The following is an 11,705-nucleotide window of genomic DNA, read 5'->3' as shown; positions in this document are numbered from 1 at the left end:
AAAAGGGGTACACTGTATTTACAGGGTTGCACCAAAGAAGAAGAACAATGAGGAGGGGCTCTAACCATAATGAATACAAATACAGGCTTGAAGGTCCTAACAATCAGGTATAAAGAACACATTTTGTGTAATTATAACAATATGTAATCTATGACTGGGTTACACTCACAGAGTTTACTTTATTAATTACATATAATATATACGGGCATCTTTGAGTAACAGGCGTTTTTTGCAGGCACAGGACTTTACAGATGTTCAGACAGTGACCTTGTTCTGAGCGGCTGGTTTATTACAGCGTTTATCAAGGACCTTCATCTGGTCCCTGAAGTATTCAGGCTGCTGCAGGTGGCACAGGTGAGCAGTGAAAGCAAGCTTAGGTTAGATGAAGCTCGAAAGCTGTGTTTTTACAAAGAGCCTGAACATGGCTTTTATTTCAGAGGACAAACAGAAAACAAAAGGAGGAAATAAACAAAAGCAGAGCAACAGGTTCTCAGCTAATAAAAACTTTTACAGCAGCCACAAAATAGTCGAACATCTGGGGTTAGTTTTCAGTTCCTGAACAGACTTTTGTGACCGTTTGGATGTGGTACTTCCAGCCACTAAGCTCTGCGCGTGAAGTGCTGCGAGTCTCTGAACTCCAGGTAGAGGCTGAAGAGCAGGTGCAGGGACTGGACGCGGCTGCCGTAGACGGGGATGTCGAGCAGGCTGCACACAATGTCCGCATACTGCAGCAGGTCACAGTTCAGGCGGGCGGACGGCAGCTGCAGGCGGTCCAGCAGCTCCTCGAGCTCGGTTGGCCACTCCTGCATCAGGCTGTCGATGTCAGGCATCGGTCTGCTGTACTGGACGCTCGCTGGCGGCTTGGAGCGGTGCAGCGCGCTGATGCTCTCCACCCAGCTGTCCACCGCCCGCGGGTTGCTCTGAGGGTTGGCGATGCTCGTCACCTTCTTCACCTGCAGGAAAGGAAACAATGAGGAGTGACTCTGACTTTAATGCTGAGTGTGTGTGCGTACAGATGTGTGCGTGTGTGTACAGATGTGTGTGTGTGCGTGCATACAGGTGTGTGTGTGCGTGCGTACAGGTGTGTGTGTACCTCGGTGGCGCCGTGTTGCTTGGTCTCCTCCGACAGAAACAGCGACAGCACCGTCGGGTCCGACTGCTTCACGCTGGGCTCATCCAGAACCAGCAGCCCCAGGTTGTCCGGTTTACCATCGGCCCTCGGCACCTGTGGGATCACAACATGAGGTCACTCTGAGGTCAGAGGTCGCGCTTTCTATGCTATCAGGTGCGATTGTGTTCGAACCTTGAGGAAGGCGTCGATGTCTCCCACTGCAGGGATGAAGTCCGGGATAAACGGCTTCAGGTTGTGCTCCAGCTCAACGGACTCGGGGGTGTATCTGAGACAAACACAAAACACGGAAACTCCAGATGTGTGCGTGACAACTACGTGATTTACTGCAGGGTCTTTAACAAATAAAGTGCTTTGAGGTGACTGTTGTTGTGATTCGGTGCTTTATCAATAAACTTTGATAAGGTTTTTTTGTTTTAGCAGAAACAAGCACCAGATGGTGTTAAAAAACATGAGTTGGCACATGTGTGTCTCTGCTCACCGTGTGATGTACTGGAACAGCTCTTTGATGTCGGTGCTGACGGGCAGGTTGGCGTAGTCGGCGGGATCATACAGGCCCTCCGGCGCCTTGTGGAGCTTGCTGTCCTCCTCCGATTCGTCATCTTCGGAGTCCTCATCGTCATCATCATCTTCTTCGTCATCATCCTCTTCTTCCTCTTCTGGCCGCCCCCCTCCCGGCTCCTTCCCCCTCCCATGGTCCTCGTCAAACTCGTCGCTGCTGCTGTGGGCCGACATCAGGCTGTGAACCCTCCTGCTGCTCCTCCTGAACTCCACCTGAAAGACGAAGAAACAAAACCAGGTCATGTGACCTGAGACCAACCTGGAGCATGGCAGGACTGACTCAGCTTACAGTTCAACTCTGATGGAAGGAAACTTTATTTAGTGTTTTAATAAAAACTGGGGCTCTAAAACATGATGCTCACTTAACATTACCAGATTCACTCTTCTGTCATTTCTATACAGTTTCTACACAGACGAGTTTGTGACTGGAAACACTTTGAGCTTTAAATAATGAAGAAACACGAGCAGGCGTCACGATCACCGGTTAAACCGGAGCTCTCTGCAAGGACAGGAGGAGATTACCTGGGGCTGGCTGCGGGAAGTCGGGCTGTACACGCTCGGTACCTCCTCGGCGTCCGCCACATCCAGGCTCTCGTCGTACGGCTGGTTCTTCAGCAGGCGGCCTCCTCTGTCCCGGTCAGCCCGCTCCATCGGAGCCCGGCGGGTCAGCTGCGGGCGGACACAGTAAAACCTCCATCAGAAACAACGGTTTACAGTAGCATTAGCCACCTAGCAGCAGACAGCTAACAAGAAGCCGACACCGGCGGTTTTAAGCCGATTAACCCACCTGAGACAGCACACACTCGGCATGCAGAGACAAACGACCTGCCGGCAGAGCTAAACTCAAATCTGATAAATATGTTTTAAATGTCTTACTTGTCGTCTGAGTTCAAGCCAAACTCGCTTTTCGGCGTCAAAATGGCCTTTGTGGAATGTTACGTATCTTGGCAACGGGACGGGCAGGGCATCTTGGGTAGTGTAGTTAGAATCTAATGAGAGCAGAAGCTCCAGCTCCAAGGCATATTATATTATATTATATTATATTATATTATATTATATTATATTATATTATATTATATTATATTATATTATATTATATTATATTATATAAAAAATAAGTGCTTTAAAGTAACTGGAAGAAAATAAAACAGTGGTGCATTTATTATTGGAGTGAAGTGAATACAGAAGAGTCAGTTCTATATTTGTTGGAATCTCATAATCTCTCAGCTCCTCTTGACTGCTGAATGGAAATCAAACAGATGGATGGCTGAGGCTCTTCTAAATCTGGAGAGTGAAAGACTGAAATAAAAATAAATAAATAAACATGTTAACAAAACTATTTTAAAACCACAAAAATCAAATCTATATAAAAAGAAAAACTATTGAGGCTCATTGTCATCAATATATTTCTGATGAACACGCAGGGAAAGGTTTCCTGAAGTGTGAAGTGACGATATTTATTCATCTGTTCTCGATAACAAAGAGTTTACACAAACAAGGCCGTCCACAGCTGTTTGTGGGGCGCCGACTCCTCTTAATATAGGTACTTGTGTTATTTTCTTATTGCGGTGTTTGTATGTTTTCCACCTACCTGAAACAATTCAGGTTCCCTGGCAGCTTTTCACAGTCTCTCAGGAGAGTCTTTAAAGATGAACAAAAACAGCAAATAATCATAAAATAATATTTCAGGCCTTTGCTTTTAGTTGTGCATTATTCTTTTTTCATGCTATCTTTTGTCTGTTAACCTTGTGTCATCTGGTGCTGTTTAAATCCTATATTAAATGAAACTGGATTGATGTTTCTCATAAATCAGCACTGGCATTGACTGATTGTAAAATCCTGAGGCAAAAACGATTCTTTCATTAAACTCTATTAAAGCGTTTGGGTCATTGCAGATTTCCTGTCGAGGTCGTTACATTTTGATGATCTTGATTTTATGTTGGTTGGAAGTCACAGCTGTGCAACCTGTATGTGTCACCACCACCACTGAACATCATCCTCATCGTTTAGTGCACCTTTATTCTTCAGTTATGCTGAACAAGTTTTTACTCCAGAAAACAAGAGGGACTCGCGCCCTGAGGACATGTTCCCAGTAGTTACCACCTCATAAGCTGTTATTTGGTTCAGAAGTCAAGAAAGAAAACCTTTATTTAGAAAGCACATCTTAATCCAGGTGCAAATGCAAGTTGTGAAACCCCACATGTAAAGCCTCACAGTAAAGCCATGAATTAAACAAGTCAGAACAGCAAACATGAAGAAAAGAACACAATAAAAAAAATCAGTAATAAAAAGACCTAAAACTAAAACCCTAAACATCCATCCATTCACTTCCGCTTATCCTTTTCAGGGTTGCAGGGGGCGCTGGAGCCTATCCCAGCTGTCATAGGGCGAGAGGCGGGGTACACCCTGGACAGGTCGCCAGTCTGTCGCAGGGCCAACACATAGGGACAGACAACCATTCGCGCTCACATTCACTCCAGCATTCACACCTATGGGCAATTTAGATTTTTCAATTAACCTATCCCCACAAAGTGCATGTCTTTGGATGGTGGGAGGAAGCCGAGCATCCGGGGAGAACCCACACAAACACGGGGAGAACATGCAAACTCCACACAGAAAGACCCCGGCCTGATGGTGGAATTGAACTCAGGACCTTCTAACCACCGTGTTGCCAAAAATCCCTAAACAACAAAATAAAATTGAAAATATAAAGCAGCAAAAACGATTAGAACGATAAACTTAAACTAAGAAAAGGAGTAGGAGTTAAATCAGTTAAGATCAACATTGGTCCACTAAACAGGCCTCACAAGAGTGTTTCAGTCATTTCTTTATCAAGCTGATAAAATTTAGGTTGAAAAAAATGAGCTAATATTTGGCAGAAAAAAGAAAACAGTGCTGGGTATCTGATTTCCATAATTGATTTGATCCAATCAATTTTGACTCAGACAGAAATATTATAATTTGGATCGTTTATCTGTACATATCCATATTTTTATATCTGTGTATATAATAAAATCTGACACTAGTGAGACTTCACCACAGGTGTAAACATCACAGCAGATGCCTTTGTGTCAAAGTTAAGCTGGGCATACACGGTGCAATTTATGGCCCATTTTGAGACGAGATCGACTCTTTATAAATGTGACTTTTCCTTTTGTTTTACTTAGTGCTGTCAGCATCAACTCGCTAACCGAGATTTGGGGAGTTTCGCCTTAATCGTGTGTCATGCATCATGTAGTATACATGGGGTAATGAGACGCGATTAACACCTCACGACCAGCTCCCGATCAGCAATTGTACGGTCACATGGTTGCCACTTGTGAGGGTATCACACTATAGATGCGATGCCACGAGCCAATTTAACGCAACATCTCACACTCCGCGTGTGCAAATACAGAAACAGAAGTGAAAAAGATGAACTAGTAGAACTTTGGCAAGCCCATCCGAGCCTTTTTGATGTGGCCGTACAAAATTATCATCGCAACATCCGCGAAAGAAGTTGGATGGACATTTCTGCTCAACTGCAGCTGTGTTGTAAGTCAGTGTTTTTCATTAGCATTTTAGTTGATGTTGTTGGTGCTGTGTGTCTGTGTGAGTGAAAGACAGAGATGGAGAGAGAGGAAGAGCAAGAGACAGATTTTGTGTTATATCTTAGCTATATAATATAAGCTTTGGTAACACTTCATGTTACCAAGCTAAAATTTGGATGCACAGTGTGAGCACTCAGGTCGCAGAGCTGAGCATTAGGGTTTACAAACATAGGGTTTCTCTCCAGTGTGAACACGGAGATGCTTTTTCAGTGTACTCGAAACTGCGAAGGCTGCGACACACTCTTCACAGCTGTAGGGTTTCTCTCCTGTGTGGATGCGCTGGTGGATTTGTAGCGCCTAAAGCGTTGAAAGCTGCTCCGCACTCGTCACAGCTGTGCGGTCTCTCTCCGGTGTGAATTCTATGGTGAAGCTTTAAATTGTGTTTGGATTTATAGGTCTTGTTGCAGTCCTGGCACTGGTGCACAGTGCGTCTAGTCTTCTTCTGATTCTGAATAAACAGCAGGCAGAAAGAGAGAGCGGTGACGTTAGACTCCACGAAGGAACAAAAAATAAAACACAAGCACTCAGAGAGATCTATACTAAAACTGATGTTTTATTGTGTTTTTATTAAACATTAATATAATATATCAATCTTTGTGTGTCAGTGTGAAGTTGTATGCTGTATTGACATTTCTTAAATACCTCAAACCAAGAAAGAGATCATTATGAATATTATATTATTAAATCAAGTTTGGAGCTGATCCTTCATCTTAATCAGTGTGACGCTGACCTTTGACCCAGAAGATCATATAGTTTTTTATCTTTACACTTATGACTGGAACATGAAAAAATTTGCCATTTGTTAAGCTTGGCAATGAGGGAAATGATGCCCACAATAACAACAACATGCTCCCCGAGTCTGACAAGAAGCCATAAAGCGAGCAGCAGGTACACGCTCGCTTTGCTGATCTCCTAATTGTGGTCATAAATATTTTGCGTAGTTGTGAACTGAGTTTTGTAGCCTTGTAAACCAAAATATCTGAAATTTTTAGGTTTGTGCATTTATAGATAAAAATTATGAGTGTGCAAAAAAGATTTGTGTAATAAATTATTTTTGTTCAGTTCTACTTACCGATACAAAGCAAGAAACTACATGTAAAACTGCGCTCAAGTTCCCTGGCTGTGTTGGAGTTTCAACTTGCAAGCACAAATTTTGACCCAATTTTTATTCCTTTCAGCTATTTGGTCAATGTCATGTCAATCACAAGTTTAAATATCCAGTCTGCGTGCCGGAGGGGTGCTTTTGAAAGGAGCTCAGTAAAGCACCCCTCCAACTGATTGACATGACTTTGACCAATCACTTTGCAAAAACAAGTGGTTTTTTGCTTTGTACCTGTAACCAGACCTTAGCAATTTTTTTTAAAGTAACTTGTGTAAATATCTTTTACAAACACAAATTCTCATCTGTAGATGCACAAACATTTTCTGATATTTTATGTTTACAAGGGTACAAAACTCACAACTGCGCAAAATATTTATGACCACAATTAGACCCTGCTTGTGTTTGTGTTGCATACAAATGATATCACGGGATGTTCTGCTGCATTGCTATAACGACAATTAGGTGTTACTCGAGTGTAATAGAGATCGTGTCCAAATTCATGGGCTGCATCCTCCTGAGGACCCAGCCATCGCGGTCTACGTGGGCCAGGTCCTCAGAAGGTCGGGTAGGCCGGAAGTAAATGGCTGGGGAAATTGGATGGTCTAGCCTTCTGATTAGCGTCACCGCTGTCTCGGTGGAGTTTAATAAATTCGGCCGTCTGCTCCTTGCTATCTAAAATATAACAGAACACTGGCGTAAATTCTCGACCATCTCACACTTCTGTTTAATCAGTTTTCTGTTTGACGCCGCGCCATGAATTCTGGGATATGGTAGGCCATGAAGGACACACCCTTCAAATTCGGGGAAAAGGAGGACGCATTTGTCGGCTGCATTCGGAGGAGTCTACGAATTTGGACAGCCTTCGGCGTGTCGCTATGACGTAATCGGTCTACAAATGCGTCCTCAGGAGGATGCAGCTCATGAATTTAGACACGACCAAAGATTGAAAATGTGACGTCATTCCAGGGTAAAACCACAAAGGATTGTGGGTACGAGTGGCAAGCGGTACTAGCGCATGTAGGCTTTCACATGAAAACAGTCACACAGCGATAAAAAGAAACCCAAAAAATGTCAAGAAGCTGTTGTATTATTAACTGCAATAGTCACATGACAGCACCGGGAAGCCGACGGGTAAAGAGATTTTTTATTGGATTCCGTCGTGGAAGAGAAATTGTTCAAGCCATGTTTCCGAAATAACAAAGAGCCGACGGATGGCCTGGATTGCAGCCATTCAAAGACCAAATATAACGTCTCAGAACACTCCAGCTCACATGTTAGTCTGCTCCAAGCATTTCCACAAAGGTAAGTCTTCTGTTGTAGTTAATACATATTTTATCATAACATAATTGTTGATGTAGGTTACAAATAAGTCTTAATTTGAATTGAATTCGTTGCGCTGTGCTGCTTTGTTCACTGTGGCTTTGCGGGCTAATGTTTGTTGTGTTTTGTAGGAAAACCAGCCTACAAAATGCTGGAATGCGATCCAGACTGGGCCCCCTCTATCAACCTGGGTCATACCGAGTTTAAAGCTGCTACCACAGCGAGATTTGATCGGTTAAGAGAGAGAGCGATATCAAAACAGCCACGAAAAGTCCCACATATATGTGCCCAAGTGTTGTACTGAAGCAATCAAGTGATGAATAACTGTTTTCCAGTATGTTGTTTTGCAATGTTTTTTGGTTGCATTGTTGATTTGTTTTTCACCGAAGCAGCTGATAAAGCAATAATACAGCATGATGGAATACAATTTTGCCTCTTTCTTGTAAGATTCTATGATAGAATGAAACAATAATGCCAGTTATAAATAAAGACAATGCATTGAATGAATTACAAAACACTCATTCTATTTCTATTAGATCTGAAAATGTTGTGTAATACTACAACCTGAAACGACAAATAGATGCGTTTGCCTGTACAGGAGATAAAGGAAAAAAATGTAACAACAGCTGTGAAGTGGAATAGTCCAAATCACAAAGTAAACTGGAACTGGACTTGTTGTAGGGATCTGAAGTTACTAAACATTCTGTGAGTGTATGCACTCACACTTAGGACCATATACCGTATTTCCCGGACTACAAAGCGCACCTGAATATTAGCCGCACAAGCTAAAATCAGGGGAAATCCTGTTGTTTGTACATACATTAGCCGCACCTGACTAAAAGCCGCAGGTGTTTCAATGTTGACTTATCATGTGTAAGAGAATATGCACAAAGGGAATTGTCAGGAAAGAGATGGCTGTTTGGAGACACACCCCTTTTATTAATATTTTGAAAAACAAGTTATGGGTACATATTTGCATAACTTTTTAGGTATATGTACAAGTAGCGGTAATTACAAGTACAAAACATGTACTGTGCTTCATAAATGAGTAACAAATGTAGTACATAACAATAACCTACAGCACACCAGAAAAATAGATTCGGCCTACCTTTTAGGTGCAGTGACACAGCTTTAACAAGAAGAAAAGACAGTCATTCACCACCATCTTTCTCTTCTTCCTGCGCACTAAAACCACCAAAGTCCTCTTCTCCAGTGTCGGAAACGAACAGGCTCAGGATGGCTTCGTCATCCACTCTCCGCTTCTCTCCTTCGTTGTCACTTTCAAAACCAGACGCAGAATTAATGATTACCAGTGCTGGAAATGCTAGCGCTTGATGCAGTGTTTTGATTATGTTGCCACTCGTACCCACAATGCAATGCGCGAAAGTCATGTGGTCTGTCAATCTCTATGGAAAACCAGTCGAGCTAATCTGAGCAGGTTCTAATGAAAAGGCCCTTTGATTATTCATGGTTGGTGTGTGTGCCATGCCAGCCAACACACACACACATCAGCAGCTGGACCAGACTGTGACTCCATCAGAGACCTACACTGTTAGCTTTAGCACCTCCCTGAGGACATGTACTGTACCCCCCCCCCCCCCCCCCCCCCGAAAAAGTTGTTTCATTATTCCTGTCACGAGAAAAACGATTGGTACGATGGATCATACAATTCTTTGACTTCATTTAGAATCACAGTGATCCTCTGGACAGTGGAAGAACATATGAACAGCACAGACTGGATTCATACCCACGACCCTCTTCTTGTACAGCACCACCATGTGGCACGTGTGCCTGTGAGTTTATCCACATCTAAGGAAGAGCTGCACATCTGCTGAGCCCTGCACGATGACCCAGTGGGGCTTCCCTGGATCATTAACATTATTGTCACTGTGATTACTTTCCCTCATGTTTAAGGCTGCACCACCCCAACACAAGAACATACATATTACTGTTTCATTAACAGCTTTAAAGGATATTTATTCGTTTATAACATTTTTTAAAATCTGTATTTTACATTGATTATTAAAAATAATTTAAACAGTTTATCGTGTTTATTTAAAACATTAATTTCACTGGAAATGTTTTGGATTTATTAAGAAATGATTTAAAAGCAGTGAAAATTATTTTAATGAGAGAGACCCGCTGTAGGAGATATTATTCAGTTTGCTTCGTATTTATTAGAATGTTTGGCTGTTTTATATGTTTATTGTTAGATTTGTCGGAGTCTAGCGGGACACCTCGGGTTATCCACACCAGTTGGCAGCTGCACTGGGTCTTTGCTGTTTAACAGCAGGATGCTCTGTCGGGACTTCTGCGCTGGACTGAATCAGAGGGCTGAACAGCGGAGAAAAGGCTTCTAAACATTTCCACTGGAGAAACACGTGTTACAGGCATAGACCACGGATGAAGCCTCAGTGAGAAAAAACCTTTTTGACTTGAAAAATGTCTTTTTTAAGAGTAATCTGGCCAAGAGGACAGCTGAAATTGCAACAATAGTTCTGTAAACATATTTTAAGTGGACAAAAGGGAGCTGATTGATTATAATGTAAGTACAATGACACAGTAATAAAGATACTTGAGAAACAGGTAATTTTTTAAATTTTATATATAACCCCTCTGTAATACCTGTTCACAAAAGTTTATTTAGCAACATACTTAAAGATATTACACATAAAAAACACATGGAAACAGTGGAAACCATTTTTTTTGCAGGCAATCACTTTTTGCCACAACACCGTCTACGAGCCAGTCACGGATCCCGGAACAGCCAGCGGTTTCCTGACTAAGGTTCAGAGCCGCGGAGGCAAAAACCGGCAGATACTTGTGTATTCTTCTACCCACACCGAGAAGGATCAGATATAAACCCACGCGTCCTGCTTACTGACCTGGGCTCCTGAGGAGGAGGTGGGGGCTCCAGCAGTCCGCTGCTCCAGCTCCTGGTTCTCCTGCATCACTACAGTGTGAATCCACCAGCAGCGCACTCGGTCTATGACTGGAAAGCACACCGGACAGCTGATATCTCCTGCGCGTTCTCGCGAACTCACCAAAAAGCGCGTGCAGGAGAATTAAGAGCCGCCCGTTCAAGTGATAAAGTCGCAGATCTCGCGGTGTTTGCAGCACTGTACTCCAGGGACGATTTTAGCCCATTTTTGGGGGTGCTTCAGAGACAGTGCATGAACTAAATAAAAAGTAATTGCGTAGTATAGGTTCTATTAAAATCCAGCTTCCCTTTATGGTTTGATGGAAAATTGATAGGCACCTGGAAGTGAGACTGTTAGTCTCACAAATGGTGCAAACTGCAGAGAAAAGCATCAGTGTGGGAGTCAAAAAAGGGGCAGCTTGACCAGTGAGGAACAACATATAATTGTTTGTAGTGATGTGTCGGTCGCAAACGAAATGGCTTTTAGAGCCGGATCTTTGACGTGAACGACACGAGCCAGCTCCTTATTTTTCTTTTTTCCTTCTCTCACCCTCTCTCGCACTTTTTTCTGCTTCACTCTGCATGCGAGCCTTGTGCTTTACGCTGGGCAGAGGGGGAGGGGCGGTAGTTACACTCGCAGCAGCACAGGAACAGAGCGGAAGGGAGAGAGAAAGAGAGCCAGGGACAACAATGTCACATTAGAAAGGTATAGTAATCATCCACAACTATTTTCAGTTGCAGATGATAAAGGATTCAGAAAGTTTATTCATGCAGGCCCATATGACAGAGAATGTGATTCTTTTTGTTTTCATATTTTAATTTATATTTTATTGTGTTGTGGTTTGCAGTGTTTTGTGTTGTTTCACTTAAAATTTCCTTAAAAGGAAAAAGCTGAAAATTTAAATAGTTAAAAGCTGAAATGTGAATAGTTGGTTTTAGTATTATATGATTTATTTATTACATTTTATGTGGAGTAAATAAATAAAAGTATATTTACGGTGGCTCCTAGAGACAAAGCACATACAAACTTCAAAACAGGTAAAAACTCCAAAACATGTACAAAACACAACAGAAGTGCTCCAG

The 11,705-nt window shown here is 42.6% G+C and overlaps 1 protein-coding gene across 2 annotated transcripts; it reads right to left on the bottom strand.

Moving 5' to 3' along the window:
* Positions 1–397: 397 nt before the first annotated feature.
* Positions 398–2,637, bottom strand: LOC113019706 (intraflagellar transport protein 46 homolog). 2 transcript variants are annotated; one of them, XM_026163525.1, is made up of 6 exons: positions 2,567–2,637; positions 2,213–2,359; positions 1,611–1,903; positions 1,304–1,397; positions 1,094–1,225; positions 398–953 (listed from the first exon to the last, which is right to left on the bottom strand). In XM_026163525.1, exons 2-6 carry the CDS (start codon positions 2,339–2,341, stop codon positions 600–602), a joined length of 1,002 nt encoding a protein of 333 aa, XP_026019310.1. In that variant the 5' UTR covers positions 2,342–2,359; positions 2,567–2,637; the 3' UTR covers positions 398–599. The 2 variants fall into 2 exon arrangements, with proteins under 2 accessions (XP_026019310.1, XP_026019311.1); XM_026163526.1 differs by lacking the exon at positions 2,567–2,637 and adding an exon at positions 2,478–2,560.
* Positions 2,638–11,705: the final 9,068 nt, after the last annotated feature.

This window comes from Astatotilapia calliptera, chromosome 3 (assembly GCF_900246225.1).
Source record: "Astatotilapia calliptera chromosome 3, fAstCal1.2, whole genome shotgun sequence".
Classification (NCBI taxonomy): Eukaryota; Metazoa; Chordata; class Actinopteri; order Cichliformes; family Cichlidae; genus Astatotilapia; species Astatotilapia calliptera.
This window is presented reverse-complemented; position numbering and strand designations above follow the sequence as displayed.